The sequence below is a fragment of the Pygocentrus nattereri genome, chromosome 19 (genome assembly GCF_015220715.1).
Source record: "Pygocentrus nattereri isolate fPygNat1 chromosome 19, fPygNat1.pri, whole genome shotgun sequence".
Taxonomy (NCBI): domain Eukaryota; kingdom Metazoa; phylum Chordata; class Actinopteri; order Characiformes; family Serrasalmidae; genus Pygocentrus; species Pygocentrus nattereri.
In genome coordinates, this window is record NC_051229.1 from 5993870 (window position 1) to 6014988 (window position 21119).

The 21119-nt window shown below is 39.9% G+C and overlaps 1 protein-coding gene across 5 annotated transcripts in view; it reads right to left on the reverse strand.

Moving 5' to 3' along the window:
- The window catches only part of fgf12a (fibroblast growth factor 12a), a 92688-nt gene that overhangs the window by 30333 nt on the left and 41236 nt on the right, over positions 1-21119 (reverse strand). For 3 of the 5 annotated variants that reach the window (XM_017712246.2, XM_017712245.2, XM_017712244.2), the window contains exons 2-3: positions 16056-16166; positions 3265-3368 (exon numbers count right to left, since the gene is read on the reverse strand). In XM_017712246.2, the coding sequence (XP_017567735.1) occupies positions 3265-3368; positions 16056-16166 (215 nt within the window). Of the gene's footprint in view, positions 1-3264; positions 3369-16055; positions 16167-20305; positions 20354-21119 lie in introns of all 5 variants that reach the window. The other 2 variants (XM_037530863.1, XM_017712243.2) reach the window with 1 other exon arrangement.

The following is a 21119-nucleotide window of genomic DNA, read 5'->3' on the forward strand; positions in this document are numbered from 1 at the left end:
TGTTTAGTGTGTCACTCTTTACCTTTATTATACCTTCCATTCTTTTCAGGAGACTCACTCAAAGAATCTGCAGACACGCTTAGAAGTTGGTTGCACTTTCTGCTTTTCACGTTCAACGTACTTACAATTTTAGATCAAAATCAAACTGGATGAATTTAGACTCACCAGTCTATAAAACCTCACTCAACATCTCAGATGTTCAGTTGTTCTAGTGCAAATCATTTTCTTTTGTATCTGTCTCCTTTTCTCAGTGAGGCTTCTTGACAGCTATACATCCTCGCAAGACCACAATCCGTGAGTACATCTTGATTACAGCTTCCACTTTTTTCAGGAAACTTTCCGTTTTTCAAAGAAATCTGCAGGGATATTTTTCCACACCTCCAAAGTTCAGTCTTAGAAGTTATTCGCACTTTCCTGCTTCTTACGATCTAAATCATCCCAAACACATTCAGTGGTGTTGAGGTCTGCACTCTGGGGTGGTCAGTCCATAGTTCAGCTTCTTTGTTTGATCTGTCCATCTCCTTTTCTCAGTGAGGTTCTTCTTGATCAGCTACACGTCCTTTCAGACCCACAGCGCTGAAGGGTCTTCTCACAGTGGAAGAATGGACAGAAACACCTGAGGATGTTTTCAGATCTGAAACAGCTTGATTTTCTCCTCTCTCTCAGAGGTGAAAGCTTGAAGTGCTCTTACAGGCAGTTTTGGTGTCTACCAAGTATTCCAGGTGGTTGTTTGGAGTCTCATTTTTCCTGTAGCTTTTACTAATTTTTTTTCACCTTTATTAGTTTTTTTCACCTTGGCTTGCTAAATCCTTATGCAAGTGGAATATCTCATAATCTCATCACCTCAGAAATGTCTCCAGACAAATGAATAACTTGCATTTAATGTCTGTTTTGACTGGAAATTGACTAAATTAGGGGGTGGCCTCTGAATTTTGCATTGCGCTGTGGACAAATTATCATGATTGGACCCTCCCAGTAATCCATGTGCTTGTATTTACCTTCTTGGTCTTGTCCATGTGCTTCCTTGTTTTGATTCTTCCCTGTTCTGCCCCTTTGTTTCTAGACTCTAGATTGTTTTAACCTGTTTCTTGTTAACCCTCATTGTTCCTGTATTTAAGCCCTGTGTTTTCACCTGTTAGCGTGCTGGTATTTATATTGTATTGTTTTGTGTTGTGTCTTCTGACCTCTGTTATATTTCCTACTCTCTGGCTTTTGTGTTTAGTCTGTATTCCTTTTCGTTATGTCTGTCCCTCCATCTCTTCATGTTGGCCCTGGACTGTTTAGACCCTGATTATAGATTTGCTCCTAATAAATCTCATCATTGCTCCCCCCGCGTTACACAAATGACTGATGAGTGAGAGAGAGGGATGGTCTTGGCTGTTTGTGGTGCCTAAAACCATTCAAATAATTGAATTGAATTGAAATAATTCAAGCTAACTGTTGCATATGGAACCTTTCAACATTCGTTCTGCCAGTGCAAGAATGCTTCATAAAGCTTAGCGCTTTCTTTTTTCAACTTGTGCACTGTCCAGTTTCACCCTATTGATCATTATGAAACTGTAGCTGATCGCAACTTCATTAGGTTCCATTGATGGATAGGGGCTTCCTCCATTTAGAGACGCAGTTTACCCCCCGAATAGACCAGAGCGATAAATCCACGGCAGCTGGCTGCCCACAGTGGCTGTGGGAAATGAAATTAGTCTCCTCCTCACAGATAGTCTTTAACAGGATTAAGAGTCGTGCGACTGACCATTATATAAGTTGTCAGCAGTAGTAGCTCACTGCGACATGCTCCCACCAACGTGTTTCAGCTGCCGACTGGGCGGTAGGAGTGCATATGCCTGTCATCCACTATAACTCAGCTAGAGCCCACAGGGAGGACGCTGGCTGTAAGGTTGTTAACCCACGACTTACTCTGCCTGCGCTGTTTGATGGTGCTGAACGCTAGAACGTGCTGAAAAATTGAATTAAATAGTTAACAATTCTAGGTTCCTCTGCGGACGGAGCTCCAATTTTGCTCAAGAAGCATTTATGTTAATGCAACCCATGATATGATAAGCAGAGAAGCTATGAATGCACAAAGCAAACCTAGTCAGGGAAGCCCGTGAGGATGTATGTGAAACATATGAACCTTGATCAAGAATGAAAAGTTGCCTCAAATCTACATGCAAATGCATTTTAATAAATAATTCACATGTACAGGGCAATGTCACACATTCGCTACATATGTATTATGTATGTAAATACCTATAAACAATGACAATATGTATTATGTGTATTATATATGTAAGTATGTAGCTGTATATATATATATATATATATATATATATATATATATATATATATATATATATATATATATACACACAACCCCATTTCCAAAAAAGTTGGGACACTGTGCAAAATGTAAATAAAAACAATGTGCAATGATGTGCGCATCATTTAAACCCTATATTTAATTAAAAATAGTACAAAGACAGCATATCAAATGTTGAGACTCAGCAAATTTGTTGTTTGTTAAAAAATATATATGTCCATTTTAAATTTAATGCCAACCACATGTTCCAAAAAAGTTGGGGTGGGGCAACAAAAGGCTTTTAAAGTTGTGTAATGTTAAAAAAATACCTGGTGGTTAATTGGCAACAGGTCAATAAAATGATTGGGTATAAAAGAGCATCTCAGAGAGGCGGAGTCTTTCAGAAGTAAAGATGAGGAGGTGTTCATCACTTTGTGAAAGACTGCATGAGCAAATAGTGCAACAGTTCAAGAATAACGTTTCTCAACATAAAATAGCAAAGAACTTTTTCTATTTGTCATCTACAGTACATAATATCATTATCTCACTGCATTTTTCAAAAAATAAAATATCTCAATTTCAACATTTAACATCATGCCTTTGTACTGTTTTCCTCATAAAATAGGATTCACTTGATTTGCATATCATTTGCACATTCTATTTTATTTACATTCTGCACAGTGTCCCATCTATTATATATATATATATATATATATATATATATATATATATATATATATATATATATATATATGTGTGTGTGTGTGTGTGTGTGTGTGTGTGTGTGTGTGTGTGTGTGTGTGTGTGTGTGTGTTAATAAATATATATATTTAAGCATGTATCGCCCTATGTACCCCATATGTATCATATATTTAAGTACCTACATGTAGTAATAATAATAATAATAATAATAATAATAATAATAAGCAATAGTAGTACATTGATGAAGATGAAAGTGCATGACTTACTGAGCTGTAGAGGAATCCTTCTCCATTCATGCCAATGTAGAAGCCAGCTTTAACTCCTTGGATGGCCACGACCCTTAGTCCGACTGGGATGAGGTTAAAAAGGGCTAGAAACACACAAAGCAAGTGTAGCATTACATAATGTTCAACCGTTGGCAGTGCAACAGACTCAGCCTCACTAAAAAAACAGGATACCATAGTAAACAAACATCTAAATAGATTCTAATGTAACACCAACAATGCAAAAGCTCATTAAACAGGCATCTTGTTTATTCTTGTGGGGAATTCAGAATGTGTGAAAGTTGTGTAGATACACTATAGATATGTTGGGGAGCTGTAAGAAGCTTCTGCTGGACCAGATAAGGCACTGTGGAGGAGTGCCAGCTTGCGCTTGTCCACTGAGATGATTCAATCTCTTTCGATCGAAATCAGTGAGCTGGACTGGAGTGTAAATTGGCCGTAAAGGAATATTCCAGCATTTTTAACTTAATCTGAATCTGCTGCATCTGTATCGCACAGGCGATTACAACAGACAGTAATGTAAGTTCCTTTGCCTTCACTTAGAAAAAAAGTCTATGTGGTAGAAGCTAACGGGCAGAAACTTTTGAAATATTTGCCTATATAATGTGAATTTGAAAAAGTATGTGAAAAGAATGTCTTACTAGAGCTGCTCTTATGACGCTTTACCTAATTTTATGTAATGTATTTAAATTAGTGGGAAACATTAGTGCAGGAAAAATCTGTATAATCAGTTTAGAAATACAGTCAAGTACTGTAATCTTACAATGCAGTAGATGTACTGTGAAAAAACAGGGAATTACAGGAGAATTGTTTTCACATCTCTGAAAGAATGAATTATATGATCATTCTCCATGTGGAGTGTGAATTCAGCTGCAATTCTTTCATCTTAAAACTAAATAATCTTAATATGCCCATTAACATCTCCTAGTATCATATATGCCGAAAGGAGAGGTTAATTCCAAACAGGTTTTACCGGTGTTGTATGAATGTAACACCAGAGAAGGTGACTCCAGTGATATTCTGGTTAACATTTTGTAAATTGGCTGACTCACTGGTGGTTCGGGTGACCTTGTGTATTTACAATAAGTAATAAAATGATATTTTGACATTGTTTTGACAAAATGTTAATTACCCAGCCATTAAAGTACATAAAACCAGTGACACATAGAAATGATGAGCTGCCTAATAAACAAAATGATAAATAAATTAATGGAATATAGTGAGCGAGTGTGACTCGCCTTCTCATGCCTTGAGATGCTTCCTCTCTGATGAGCCTCGACCCAAAGAAGCAGTTTAATGGAGCTGAAAATGCTGTGTTTAAATGTAATATAAGAGTCTTGATAACAGCAGTGACCAAAATCTCTATGACCATTGAATTTTTTTAGATAAAATATGCATTCTTTAAATGCAGTATAATGGTAACGATATAAAAAACCAAACTTGAATCTGTTTTATACAAATTCCTAAATTAAATCTCTTAAAAATATTGTTTACATTAAAAATGCTTTCTGAAATGTTGGAAACTGGTTTTGTGATGAGCTGTTTTACAGATGCAGAGCGGCTATGAAACAGGATCATCAGAGAATCATAAGGGAAAAGTAATATTTAATCTTAGGTCAACTGTGTAAATGTACATTCCGACTTTTGGAGCCGTGCCTGATATTTTAAGCTTCTTTTTAAGCCCTGCAACCTTTGTGACATGGTTTCCCACTCCAAATGGAGAATGACCCATATAGACTTACAGCTTCATTTAACAGTAGCTTTGAATGAAGAACTCAACTCAAATATGAATATTTCACATAAACATTTACTGACAAAATTTAACAGCTGCCCATTGGCTTCTATTGCAAGTGTATTTCAAGTTGACTGATTTTCTCTTCTTTTTTGAGTACAGAAAGTGTTGAAATCATCGTCTATGGTAATCGACCATACATTACTGACACGTCCAATAGAGATTAGGCTGAAAAACACCAGCGTTTTCCTTTAAAGGCATCTGAGGAGGACAGTGGAGCTGTAAAGAGTCACATGTTGCAACTGCTGGCTGCATGAAATCATATGTGACTCCTATGACTCTTTCCACCCGCTGGGAGTTCCCTTCTCTCTCGTTTCAAGGTGAGTCCTGGCAGCTTTAATAGGAAAGCAACGCTGCTCATGATGGAGTGATGCTCGGCGCATCTGTCCTGACAAGGGCATCAGCAGGCAGGTCCTCGCAGGAGGGCTTCTCGAACTTTCTGCAAGCACTTCAGGCGCTATTTTGGGACAGACATGACGCCACCACATAAATTAAGACTGTTTACTTCTTGTGTTTGAGAAATCCAATCTGCTGCTGTCAAATGCTGCTATGAAAAATTTTAAACGAAGCCAGATTTGTGTCAGGAGGTTTTATTATGGCTAAATCTCCTAAATACAAAATTACGGCTTAACTTGGCTGTAAACATGAATTCCTATCAAACATTTAGCCAATCCAGTCCCCTTAACAAAGACAAATAATCACCTCTCCTGATGCCTGCTGAGCCATCTTGATGTTAATTTGGCCTCTGCAATGTTTTAGGGAGGGAAAAAAGCCATCTCGATTCAAAGAAGGAGAGAAATCGTAATCTATACAGACACAAATCCTTCGCTAAAGTAAGCAAGAGCCGGCAGGAGCGGATAAGCCTCTTCAAAAAGACAGTCCACCCTCAGACCCTCACAGCTGGATCTAATCCCTGCTGTCCAGACTTGCAGTCACCCTGTCTGAAAGGAGACTTGGCTGGGCACCGGTCTGCACCACGAGAAGCTTCTATTAGTCGTGATTAATGACCACAAACTTCTACAGCTCCATTAGCCGAGCAGCAATGGTTACTGAATTGCTGGCAGTCAAAGTCATTTAGCAACAGCTATTATCATTTTTATTTAATTTCCAATCCAAATTGGATGCAGATTTTGATCACAGTTACTATTTTGGTGAAAACAGGAAAACAATAGGCTCCACCACATCATCAGATTCTTATCTGATCGACCGCTGCGACAGATCCGCTGTCATCTTCAACAAAACGTGACTCATCGACTGCCCTGTCCGATAACGAGGACAGGAACTTGCTCTATTCACTAGCCATCTTGTTGGAAACCCCTCCACTGTATGTCCTTATGTCCTTGACTCTGTAGAGTGAGTCTGTTGATGCACAGTTTGTGTTCATCGGTGGTAAGTTTCTAACCACATATGACCCAGTTGGTGGACCGCTCTCAAAATAGCAGTGACACTGACCACACCTGTATACCATGCACACTACCATGCTGGTGCCACTGCTGTGCTGAGAATGATCCAACAGCAGTAGTCCTGTGGTCAGAAACTGACCAATGATGAAAGGAGTAGAGTTAAAACACATAGACTACAGCCTATAATTGCCACAGTCCCATGCAAAAGTCAGGGTCCACCTTTTCTTTTGTTTAATTTAATTTACAGTACAAACAGTGTGTCACGTCTCCATCCCTCTGGGGAGATTCGACTTGGACGCTCGCTGCCTCTGCCCACTCTTCTCCTCTCGCAAACACCTGCAGCTCCTTTTGGACTAATTAAGACTGCTATATATCCCTTTGTTTTCACAAAGGGAACTACAGCCGTCTCGGCCACCTCGGACTACATTTCCCAGAACCCCTTGCTCCCTCACACATCCCAGGACTCATCTGATTCACCTATCGCCGTTGAGCTTCTGTTCTTCTGTGTATATAACCTGTCTGTTTGTATCTACTCTTTGCAAAGTATGGTCACCTTTAGCTGTGTGTACCAAGCCTTTCTCCACGTCTTCTAGCAAATTTCCATGTATGACCTGCTTTCTGTTTATGACCTTGATTTTTTCTTGCCCTTTTGCTCTGTTTTGGATCTCTGGTTTTCAAGCTCAGTTTTCTGGTTAACGACTGTGATTTTGGATCGGCCTCTTGTTAATAACGCCTCATCTGCAAGTGTCTGGTTCTATCTGCCACCGTTACAGTCATTTCTCACTTGCAACCTGCCTCAGCCCCTAAAATTACACAGTGTTTACATACAAGTTATTTATTTTTCAGCACCAGAAAAAAAACAGATGCAAATTTTAGAGAAAATTAAACAAATGTCTCAACAACTATAAAACTTGTGAAAAATATATTTTTTCACTATTTATTGTGTCCACTCTTTGCCTTTGTTACAGCTTTTCTTCTTTTCAAGAGACTCGCTTTCAGTTTTTCAAAGAAATCTGCAGACACACCTCCAAAGTTCAGTCTTAGAACTTGGTTGTACTTTCTATTGTCATAATTTAAGAACTCTCAATTAGCAAATTTAGACTCGTCAGTCCACAAAACCTCACTCAGCAACTCAGATGTCCTGTGTTCTAGTGCAAATGGTCTTTTCTGCCTATATCCTTTTCTCGGTGAAGTTCTTCTTGAACAGCTACACATCCTTTCAGACTCACAGTGCTCAGTGGTCTTCTCACAATGGAAGGATGGACAGAAACACCTGTGGATGTTTTCAGATCTGAAGCAGCTTGATTTTCTCCTCTCTCCCAGAGATGAAAGCTTTAAGTGCTGTATATCTGATGGGGGGCAGTTTTAGTGTCTACCAGGTCTTCCAGGTAGTTGTTAGGAGTCCCATTTCCTCTGGACCAAACTGTCTGGAGACTCACTTTAAAGTCAGCATAAGTCTGCATAATGGTTGATATCATTTGAATTGAAACTATCATGTCAGAACAACACTAATTGGCTAATTCCCATCATTGCGCTCTGTTCAGCACACCATTTGCTTTCAGTAACAGGCAGCCCAGGGTCTCACCTTGTGCTAATAAGCAATGCAAATGACCCAGTCGGTGCACCTACTTGGAATATGAATGCATTTTTCAGTTCATAATGGGTTTCGGTCAAGAGAGAAAGCCGATGAACCCGGACAACCTGGCCTTGCTTTGAGCAGTTGGTGTTCCAGGCTAATGTAGCCGATGATTTGTTTTCAGAATCTTATTTTCATCTGTGGTATTAGCAATGCAAATCCAGATGCATCAAGAAGGGCATATATGGCATGCAGAAAGCATTGCTCTCGCTGATCTGCTGACTGCTGTGATAGAAAGGCCATTTGAAAATGCATTATTGTTCTCATCAACATAGTCGGTAGGGCTCAACAGGCCAGTCATTTCAAGGTGAAAGTAATCTATTACACCGATAATCTATCTCAGGGATCAACAGCAGCCTAAATGCTAAAGTCTCTCTTTGTTTACTCACGCTCTCTCCGTCTGTCCTGCTCTACAGCCAAGCTAAAGCTCTTGGGGAGTTCATAACAATTCTGCAGTTTTTGTTTTGCTGAATTATTAACTGGGGTTTACCCCTCTCTCCCAGCCATGGAGCTGCATTATAGTTCAAGAGATCCAAAGAACAGCCTGAGGATATTCCACCACCATCTTCTGGCGGCAAGATCTTCTCAGGTCTTCGCTTGACTCAGCCCTACAGTTCAATTCTGCGATGCTTAGCTCTGATCACAGATCAGATAAAGATTCCTAAGAAGTGAAATGTTGTGATGATCAGATAGATCTGCCTGCAAGAGACGTCTTTCTAGGTGACCTAATATATCAGAAAGGTTCTTTTTCCTTTTTTAACCCAATGCTAGACCTTGCAAGTTCCAGTGTACTCTGTTCTGGGATTTTACTAATGGAAATACATAGTGGTGGGAACATTTTGCTTGACCTCCACTACATATCATTGATATAACCATTCCATAGACATGTCATGGCAGATGTCAGTTTGATATCATGAGTTGTCATAGCAATTACCAGTAATGGTATAATTACACTGAGTGCATTTACATGCACTTAATAATCCGATAACTGCAGAAAATCAGATTTTGTCAGTAACTTGATCAACACTTTTACGTGCACTTGAATAATCAGATAATGGGGAAACTCTGGGTCTACATGAGTCAGACAGTAATCAGATTTCTGCTGTGCAACTAGCCAGTAAACTCATGGAAGAAGTCGTGACGTAAATGTAATGAAAAACCAAAATTTCATGCTGCAGCGTTTTTTTTTTTTAAAGACATTGTGCCATTTTACCTGAAAATATGAACATGCATCATCTAGAAGATGAAGAATATTCCAATCCTTCATTTCGTTAGTGTAGCACAGGGGGGGGGGGGGTCTAAACTGGGTCATCACTAATCAGGGTCTAAACTGTCCAGGGTCAAAGAGCCAACACGGAGAAAACGAGGGACAGACATGACAAAAAGGAACACAGACTGGACACACAACGGAGGCCAGAAGAAACAACACCATACAAAGACCAGCAACTAACAAGGGAAAACACAGGGCTTAAATACAAGAACAATGAGGGTTGAAGACACAGGTGAAAACAATCAAGGACGGAGTCTAGAAACAAGGGGGCAGAACAGGGAAGAATCAAAACAATGAAGCACATGGACAAGACCAGAGGTAAACAAAATCAATAGAGGACTGGGAGCGGCCAATCATGACAGTCAATTGCGTCTTGCTGCCACACTGTTTGCCAATGCCCGGTACCGCAATCTGTTGTGCACATGTGCAGACTGAGGAATCCGAAAGAAATCAGAGTAAGTGTTCACATGCACTGAGAAATCTGATTACTAAGCTAAAATCCAGCCACTATATTTGTAGACCTTACTCCGATCTAAGAAATCAGAGTCTGCTGTTTATAGGACCACTGGAATAATCAGATAACTGCAGAAGTCTGATTATGATTGGATTATTGAGTGCATGTAGAAGCACTCACTGTTATATTATATTATATGGGCATAATAGATCATGACTGCCTTTGCACTGCGTTCAAATTTCATTATAAGTAGACCAAAAAAAAAATCAGCGTAAAATAACTTTAATGCTTTTCTCGTCGCCTGTAAAGTTACCATTCTGGAGGTACAAGATTTTGTACTGACAGCAACAATATGACATTTATCATGATATGTTTATTACACTTCTTTCTAGCTGTCATAAAGAAGATACAACAAATTCTATCTTAAAATATACATGCGGGCAGTTAGTCTGACAGCTCACAGCCTCATATATATATGTTTAAAAAGATGGTTCTTCTAAGGGGTCTTTAACACAGTGCTATAAAGAACCACATACAACATATTCTCTATTAATCTAAAGAATCATTTCACAATGCAAAGACCTCTCAGCATGCAAATGGTTCTATGAGTGTTCTTGGTTTTATATAGAATGAAAGAGGCCTTGAGCAACTTTTTTAAGAGTGCACCTGATGATAAATGCCCTTGTCATGGTTCAATAAAAGAAAAGGAGTCTCCATTTTTTTAAGTTTTATTTTTCTACATAATTTGTGCACAGCAGCCGCCTTTTACATTGTGTGAAACCTTTATGATAAATGGACCAATAGAAATGCTCCAAAATTGCTTTGAATAAGATCTCTTTATAACAACTTACATTAAAGTAAAGAATGTGTTTGCCCTCTACTGTAAATTCACAATTACAGAGATACTTGAGTTTCTTTGGACAGCGACATGTTTTTTGCTTTATAACTTGTACTTAATGCTGCTGTTATTTGCACCCCTTTATTTGCACCTTCTATTTATTGTTTATGTTACTTTGGGAGTTAACTGGGACCGTGAGTACAATGATTCGTTCCACCTCATGTACCACATGTGATGCGAATGACAATAAAGCCTTATCTTATCTTGTCTTATCTCTCTTAATGGTTATTTTGACTGGAAGTTAAACCCTCATTGGCTACATTCACATTCCCAGGCTGAAGTGGCACAAATCCGATTTTTTGCCCAAATGTGGCTCAGATCTGGTGTTTTCAGGATGGTGTGGACGCAAATCTGAACTTTTCAAATCCAACCTGAGTCACTTTCATATGTGGTCCTAGATCGGATACGTATCCGATTCGTGGCCATGCGACCTTAATGTGAACTTTCAGATCGGAATTCATGTGCGATTTTTTCCATTCAGCGTTACCATGGCAACAGCGCCAAACAGAAGCTAAACCCTGTAAACGGTGGAAAAGCAGCTCATCTCACCTTTTTCTCCTTCGTCTCGCTCTAATAATGAAACCGAGTGCTGATCAGAGTTAATGATCTTCTCAGCGAAGCTCGTTCTGCTCGTTGGTCTGTTTGCTGGTGATGCAGTGATTCAGTCCCGTGATGTTACTGAGTAGGATGAGCTCATGAGGGTCATTTCAGGCCGCCAGTTCGTTCACACTAATGACAGATTTGAATCATTTACCTAAACGAGTGTGAACCATCGTGTCAGAGAGATTGGATTTGAGCAAAAAATCGGATTTGAGCAATGAGGCTTGTAATGTGAGCGCAGCTATAGTTACTTAAAGGAATCTGAATCTGATCATTTTACAGTTTGAATCCGAATTCAAATCGAAAGGTTTTAAAAATTATGCTAACACTTTATTTGGATGGTTCACTTTAGTTGCTTTGTAGATGCTTCGTTTACTTTCGAGTTACATTAAACTAAATATCTACTAAACTGACCATAATTTTCTTTCATTCTAAACCTGGCTTTAATCCTAAACCTAATCCTAACCTGAACCTCAACCCAAAACCATACCCAACCCTCACCCTGGTCCAAATCCTAACCCTTACCACACCACTGTTTAGAGTCAATTGAGTTTGTTAACAATTGAACATCTGTAGATAATCTAAAGGGGGCTATAGTGGACTATTCAAATAAAGTGAGACCAAAATTAATAGAAAAGCTGCTTGAAAGGCAATGAATATGTGATGTTTTGAATTAGCAGTTATTGCCAAAACAAAATAACATGAAAAATGAAACTGTGCTGATGTAATATATAATTACTTGATATAGATATCTAGACACTTGATGATATAGACACTTCTGCTGTTTGTTTTTAGACTGCGGCGATATATTTTATGGCAGAATTAACTATGGCTCTTTTATGGCAGCAATAAAAAAGTGCCATAAACATGTTATGACAGATTCCATCATTTGATGATAGTTTTTATTAGTGATTACTATCATGTTCTAAACTATTATCTGTGCATTTTCAGCTTTTGTGCGCAAAATTTCTGGTAACACTTTACTTGAAACCTGCTAAGTAAAACTGATGTAATGCCATAGACATGTCATGTCAGATGTCATATGACTGTATCTAAACCTAGTATCTCCAAAATGATACTTCTTTAGTTTTAATGTAAGTCAGTGGAACCAGACTTTTTTTCCAAGTCATTTTGGGCCGTTTCTTCTCGTCCATTCGTCATGAAGTTTACACACAATGTAAAGGACAACAAGGACAACATTTTCAAATTATGTCAAAAACTGAAAAACCAAGATACAAGGTTTTATCCCGACAACAGCAATATGATCTCATGAATTAATTAATTTAATTTGTTCTCTTAGAAAACCATTACTATGCAAAGGCTTGGCTGATGCTTAATGTTACATGCTCATTTTTGCTGTACACTCCATTTAGCCATCATCATGTTGAACATCAAGGCATCTATCATCACAATCATGTAGCCTAATTTCTCATGATAGGTTATGCATTATAACATGACATGCTTATGGCATGTTATTTTCAAATCTCTGACAGGATCACAAAGTGCTTATATACAATACTTCATATATACATAATGCTACTTAGCATGTGACATAAACTGTAATAACGTCAAACATTGTCAACTTATTGACAATTACCAGTCATGGTAATAAGAAGCCATAAGATTTATGGACATAATCCCTCATGACAACTCATGCCTGCGTAAGACATCTGCTATAACACATTTATGGCATAGTTATGTCAGTGTTATGTAGCATAGTTCAAGTAAAGTGTGCTTAGCAAGTGTTTAGATGACTAGGGTCACCTGCATGACTCTGAGAGAGAACTGCTCATTTGTCACAACCCGGGTCCCATGGGAGGACTGTTTGTCTGCCCTGAAGCAGCACCAGGGACGGTGATGAATCCCCGATGGTGCAAACGTTCTTGGTGCGAAGGTTGCGCCCTCTCTACCTTCCTCGGGGAATTCATATTCTCTTACTGTGAAACTGTGATGAACAGACTGTTCCTCCTTAGAAGTACCACTTTTAATGAATAGACAGAAGCCAAGTCCCAAAAGACCCTTCTCCTCCCTCTATTCTTGGGACACTATACTTCAAAGCCTGTGCCTGTCCATCTTGTGTGAGTATCACGCCTTCATAAACGCTGTTCTCGGAGCATGAGACTAGCGCTTAGGTTAGACACGAGATTCCTCAGAGGAAGGATGACTCATGGAAGGATCCCTGGCAAAAAAAAGCACTGCTGACAATCATGTTGAGAGGGCTCTTACTCTTTTCCTTTCAGGGACTCTACAACAGCACTCAACTCTCCACTCAGCGCTGCATGTCTCAGAGCAAATTTATATTCAAAACAATGAAAGTTCTTCTCTGCATTCAGGTCTGTTACTTGTGCAATCTGGTCATTCAAAGCCAAGCATTGCTTGAGTGAACTCAGGGCTATTATCTTCCACAGTTCATTTTGAGCCATCAAGCTGCAGCCTCACTACAGTTTTTCTGTTTGCATGGTTTTGCTATATGCATTTAATTTTATTTTTTTGGCAGACAATCTTATCCAGAGCGAATTTGCAATTTAATCATGTTACAGATGGAGGCAAATGTAGCACTGAGCGTCTAGCCCAAGGACTCTAATCGGTGTAGCATAGGGAAGAGAGCCCTGGTCTACTGTGTGACGGGCACCAGTATTATCTCCATTGCTATACCATCCAAATAGACATGACCAAGGCTGAGCCAGAAGATTGTTGATGAAAAATATTTTGGTGTAGTTGAAAAGCTGGCTAACTCAGCTACTATATACAGTAAAAAATACGAAAAATGAAAAATGAGGATAGTTGTACCATTTAATATATTCTCAGAATGACTCACTGAACATTATTCTGCCTCTATTTTATAGATAATGAGGAAGAAAAGGTTTCGACACTAGCATTTCTTCCATTTTGAATTGTTAACGCTGCTATAAGAAGCCCCAGAGCTCAATGCAGCCAGAGCAACAGAGCTATCCGTCTAATATGCAAATTTACACATCAGAGTGAATTAAACTTAAACTGGTAACACTTTACTGTAGAATACTGGTCATAAGGCTTAATGACACCTATTTAAGCTTGTCATGACAGCTGACTGAACCCTACATAAATGCTTATAAACGCTTATTCCAATAGGCATAATTCACTATAAAGGTTACATGTGCCAAGTTAGCTAAAGTAGCCTTTATGACAGATGATGCCTATTGGAATAGGCATTTATTAACCTTTATGTAGGGTTATGTCAGTTGTCATGACAAGCTTATGTAGGTATCATGTAGTCTTATGAACAGAACCCTACAGTAAAGTGTTACCCTTAAAGTTTATGTAACGTTTTGCATGCAAATTCTCTCTGTTGTGGAAATTTGTCATGTGAAACATCTATTTGACGTTCCAGATGTAGGCGAATGTGGCTTTATCAGTCTGCCCAATGGCTCTTATTGGTGTAGCATAGTGTCCGTGCCTGGGCAGAGAATCGAACCCTAGTCTGCTGGGTGGTGAGCACCAGTTCCCACTATGCTATGCAGACTAAAAGACATGACCAAAGCAGGACCAGAAGATTGAGTGACAAAAAAGATTTTGGTGTGGTTAGCAAGCTGGCTAACTCACCTGCTATAAACAAAACACAAAGGGTAAAGATGGCTGTACTGTCTAATACAGTCTCCTGACTGACTGCATGTTATTCTGCCTCTGTTTTATGTTTTCACAGACAACGAGGAAGAAAATTAGAATTTCCTCCCTTTTGGATCTTCAGTGCTGCTACACAAAGTCCCCATCAAGGTTGCAAATTTGTTAAAGTGTAGCTTAAACTTGATACAACATTTTGCATACAGAGTTTATTCAGTCTGGTCTGTGACATGAAACATTTACACTTGGCAGAAGCTCTTATGGAGAGCAAATTTACAATTGAATTGTGTCACAGAGATAGGCGAACGTGGCATTAGGAGCCTTGCCCAAGGACTCTTAGGCTATGTTCACATTACAGTCCTGTCTCTCTGACAAAATGATTCACATTTGTGTAGGAAAGTGACTCAAATATGTCAGTACAGTGAATGAATCTGCATCCTGAAATGACCTGCATGCACACACTGTCATCAGTAATGTCCCATGAATGAATCACGTCATAAACAGCAAATGAAGCCACCAACAGAGTGAAGATAACTAGCTCTGAACAGCTGTCAGTTGTTGTGAAATATGAAAGTGAACCACACATGAATGTGTCTCAGACGTGACGAGATTTGTGTGTCCACACAGGTCTGAAAACATAAGATCTGTCACATTATAGCTAAATGCTGAACTTCTGCCTCTTAAGCTTGGTAATGTTAACACAGCTCTATTAGCACAGGGGGCCTGAGCGGGGAATCGAACCCAGTCTGCTCCATGGAAGGCAGCAGTGCTACTCACTTCACTAACAACTACAACTCATAGAATGCCATTTTGCTTGCTTGTGTGACTGGACCTTTGAAGCAGTGGCACAAGTTCCTCTGCTTTGCACAGCGTTTTTCTGCTCTCATACACCTGAATAAACTCAGGTAAGGCTTGCTAATCAGCTGATTGGCTACATCATGAGTGGTAGAACAGGTAAAACGCCAAGATATGCTAGGCAAGGGTACTCAGAGATCAATGAATCAGGGTAATATGTAGACTATTCAACTGGCATAGAATGATCATGAGGTCGTCCAGTAACAGGCAACTGTTCTTTGACAAACTCCAGTTGGATGTATACTAGGAGAATGACAGCACTCACTGTAGTCGCTGTTCTCGTCCTTGCTGCCATCGATGGTCCCATCCGGATGCATCTGCAGGTAGAAGCCCTGCTGGCTGAACAGCCGGGTCACGATACCTTTCAGCTGCGGCTCTGGAGGGAGAAAAGAAAGAGATGCACCCCCACCCACACCCCACATTACGTCAGACTGTACCCCTACATGCATTGCATAGATTCTTAAGACTCATGTGAAGAGAAGCATGTTTGAGGAGAGTTTGGATGTCGGGGCCAGCTTTCTGTTCAGTTCTTCTGTTTGCGACTCTCATTGAGTGTACTGCCAGGTTTCTGCTAAGCTTTTACTTGCAGTGGTCTTACTCGCCTCATGTGCCTCGTTTGCTAGGGATGCTGATGACAAGTAGGTACCATTGACTAATCCATGCTGCACCCACAAACGCCTGCCTTTGTAGCAGCTGCGGCGAGGTTAGACCAGCATTACTGAACACTGATATATTAGCATAGTGGCAAATTCTATGTAGTCTAGTATCAGTTAGCTACAACAACATAGTCCAGCTTGGTAGGTTCCCAACAACAGGGCCACAGACTGCTACCATGCCATGGACTGTTTGATACTGAGCTGCAACGTTGCAGCAGTGAGCAGGGGGGTGGAGGTGGAAGCTAATTAGCCTAACTGCTATATTTTAGTTTTATTGTTAATGGAGTTGAAGTTGCTGTAGTAATTTTTTTCAGTTAATTCTTGTCGTTAACCCTCCATTACATTTCGTTGCCTCAGGGTAACAAACCTATTTTCTTCACTTTCCAATGATGCGATACATAAGTAATGATAATGAAAGGGTTAATAATGAAGGGAAGAGTTTAAATAAACCAATAAAAAGCTTGTATTTGGTCACCTTATCTCGTTGTGGCAGTTTTGAAACCTCTATTTGGTTTGCTGATGATATACATTTCTGCCCCATAAAATTTCCATCAATAAAGCAGGTTTTCAGGGTTTATCATCCTTCCAAATATGTGATTCACATCTGTTAGAGTGCAGTTTTTTTTTTGTAATATTCAGTCTTATACAAATCATTTTCCTTCTATAAAAAAAATTCTAAAATATGTTTGTTGCCAAAAAGCAACATTTACAGTGACAGTGTAGCCGGTAGCAAACAAGGGGTTATTTATGCAGCCATTTCAGAAACCACTGCAGCTACTGCTTAGTTTTAAAGTTACATTTTTAAATGAATTCTGTGTTTCTAAATCATTTAGTATTAATGTGTGGGCAATATTAGGGGCAATTCCACTTAATTCTATTATATAACATTCAGCATATACTCATTCGTTTTATCTATGTTTATCAGTTTTGTTTAGAAACTTACTTTATGCTTTACCATAGTTTTAACTCCTGAATTCTGTTTATGTTTAGGACTTATAGTATTTAAAGTTTGACTCAGTTTCATTTGAAATATTGAGATAAAAAAGTGCAATTTCTTATGTGTATCATTTATCATATCGTCATTTACTTTTATTGCTGCGTAATGTTGCCTCAAGGCAACATACCCCAAAAGGACCCCAGCACAAAATGTTTTGGATTTTAGACATTAGATCAAACATTTTTTGAAACATTGCTTTTATAATTTGTACAGCAGAGGACTAAAATGTTCATAAACTAATGTTATGAAGGTCTAATTCAATCAGGTCTCTATATGGCCTCCTATGTGTGTTTAGGTTGTTACACTGCAAAACATTTTATTGTGTCAAGTAAAATGATCTCAAATGTAGTCAAAAAAAGTTCTATTTCTCCTGTTGAGATTGTTGTAAGTTTAATTTAAGATTATTTACCTTATTACGAGACATTTTCACTTGTTTTAAGCAATTTTATTAAATAAAATGATCTCGCTATATTGACATTGAGATATATTTCTAAACAAGTAAAACAACTGAAACAAGTAAAAATTTCTAGAAATAAGCAAAATAATCTCATAATAAGCACAGCCTTCTCAAAATAGGAATGGTTGGGTATAGAGACCAAATTTAAGACCACTTCACTTGACAGGATATCATTTTTGGCAGTGTTTTGGCTGCTTTCAGTTGGTGACTAGCTTAAGTCAAAGTCAAAGTCCAAAAAAGAAGAAATTGACAATGTTAACAATTTATTGACGTCATTCAGTCTAAAGTATGGTGACAGCTACGTAAAATATGAGTTCATGGCTACTCAGGATGCTCATGTGATGTCATTGTTGGCTGGAATTCAACAGCAAAGATATTGTTGGGTGGTATTCAGAGGAATGAGGTGTCCGACCAAACATCCCTTGACAAGGGCAAAATGTAAGCGAATCAGGTATGTAGCAGGTTCACTAACCCCCTTCCCCGCCCCCCTACAAGCGCCCATGTCTACCATTACGGGCCGAGGTCTGGTCCATGCTGTTCTTCTGACATAAAATTGAGTTGTAGGGCTTTATATGCATAAAGCTTGTCCAACCTTGCTGTGGTCGCGACACATGAATATCGCTGTAGTCAGATGAACACTTGGTATCTCCTAAAGGATAATCTTACAGGAATAGAAAAAAACCTACTTTACTTTTAATGCAAGTCAATGGAACCAGACTTCTTTACAAGCCATTTTGAGCCGTTTCTTTTGGTCCAATTATCATACAATTTATATACAATGTAAAGAGAAATAGGAAATTTCAAATTATGCCAAAAACCAAAAAACGACAAAAATGGAAATACAAGGTTTTCTTCTGACCACAGTCATATACACCGATCAGGCATAACATTCTGACCACCTCCTTGTTTCTACGCTCATTGTCCAGTTTATCAGCTCCACTTACTGTATAGCTGCACTCTGTAGTTCTACAGTTACAGACTGTAGTCCATCTGTTTCTCTGATGCTTTGTTACCCCCTTTTATCCTGTTCTTCAGTGGTCAGGACCCGCTGGGGTCCCTCCAGCAGCGCTGCTGTGTCTGATCCACTCAGACCAGCGCAACACACACTAACACACCACCACATCAGTGTTACTGCAGTGCTGAGAATGATCCACTACCCAAATAGTTCCTGCTCTGTGAGGGTCCCTGGGGGTCCTGACCACTGAAGAACATGGTAAAAGGGGTCTAACAAAGTATCAGAGAAACAGATGGACTACAGTCTGTAACTGTAGAACTACAAAGTGCAGCTATACAGTAAGTGGAGCTGATAAAATGGACAATGAGTGTAGAAACAAGGAGGTGGTCATGATGTTATGCCTGATCGGTGCATTTGCAGGTGTAGCATGGAGAGGTCAATTCTCAAGCTGAGGAGGTGGTGTTGTGGGGTGGGAGTTACATGAGGGGTACCATGAGAGTGACTTTGGCATGCGGAGGCGTTCCACAGCCTTAGAAGAACTATGGATCTGCGTGGTGGTAAAAAGACTCAACTTGGCTCAGCCATTCATCAAGGACTCCATCTATCCAGACCGAGACATCTCAGACAGGTTGGAAGACCCATCAATCACCTTAATTGAGCCCATCAGGAGAGCCAATATTAAATCACAAATGGGATCCACAAGTCCATAAATAAGAGTGGAAGCAGGAGAAAGGTCCTAGTTTGTGGTGTTGACACGTCTATCTTTGTGTGAGGAGGGTTGCATATAGCCTGTGTAGATGTTTACATCTTCTCAACTCCTTCTCTGCACTTCACAGACATATGTTGCAGTATGCGTGCGCAGCATAGACTGAGCATGATGCCTTGAACCACAGAGATGTTCCATATCGCCCCATTGCATCAACAGACACTTACATTTGGATACAGCATGTGGACAGATGATGTTGTTATGGTCATGAAATGGTGATCACCTCTACCACTAAAGTCACCACGACTGACAGGAGAAACATGACACACGGCAACACACGAGCCCCCATCGTGCCCTCACGGCGAAATAGTCACTCACTGAAGGGACAGAACATACGAGAATAGGGTAAGGAGGGGGGAGAAGAAATGAAAAAAGGAGAAGCAGACAGAAAAGATGTAGGTAAAAAACAAGGGCCTACAGGAGAGGGGCTGAAAGCGACCAGACAGGATAGACAAACAAGGACCAAGAAACTGAAAGACAAACGAGGACAGGAGAAAGAAAATAAAAAAACAACAACAAAAACAAAACAGTCGGCTGCATATTACAAAGACTGGCCAGACAAAGGCGGCTGCCGCCGGACAAGAGCTACACCCCCCCTCCCCTGCGAAAAACGGTCGACATGAGCTCGGGATGGAGTGGGTGAGTTGGAGACGAAAGCACACTTATGTAGGCTGAGGTACTGACCTAGCCTGACGCCCTTACGGGACACCTGTGGAGGGTTCGAGGGCGCATCTTACGGGGGGAGAAGGAAAAACAACAGTGTTTTTAACACAGACATTCTCCAGCAGCAGCTGTTTGTATAAAGCAAGTAACTGACAATGTGGCTTTTGGGTGATATTGGTGGTGGTGGTGGTGGTGGAAGTGTGTGTGTTGGGGGAGGGGGGAGGCTTTGCTTCTCTCTCTCTCTCTCTCTTTCTATCCCTCTATTTTCCTCTCTTGCTTTCTCCCTTTTCATACTTTCTAATTCTGTCTCTCTCTCTTTCTCTTCTATCCCCTTTATGCTTTTTGCCCTCTCTTTCTCTCTCTCCTTCTTCCCACTCTCTCTCCCCCATCTTCCTGCCTTTCTCCCCTCTGCCCCCTTCTCTCTCTCTTCTCTCTCTATCCCTCTATTTTCCTCTTCCTTTCCTTCCTTCTCCTCCATTTTGCCTCTCTCCCCTCTATCTATCCCTATCTCGCCCCCTCTTTTTCTTTCTTTCTCTTTCTGTCTTTCCTGCTCTCTTTTCCTCTTTATTACCCTCACTCTTTCTTCATCCTTATTCTCTCTTACTTTCTTTCTATCTTACTCTTCTTTCCTTCTCCTCCATTTCTCCCAGGTCGTACTCCCTATTTCTGCCTATCTCCTTCTCTTCCTACTATAGCCCCTATATGTTATCCTCCTTCTCTCTTTCTCTTTTTTGTCCCCTGCTGTCTTCTTGCCTTTCTTCTCTCTCTCTCCCCCTCTCTTTCTCTCTCTCTCCCTGTTTTTCTTTCTTACTTTCCTTCCTTCTCTTCCATTTCT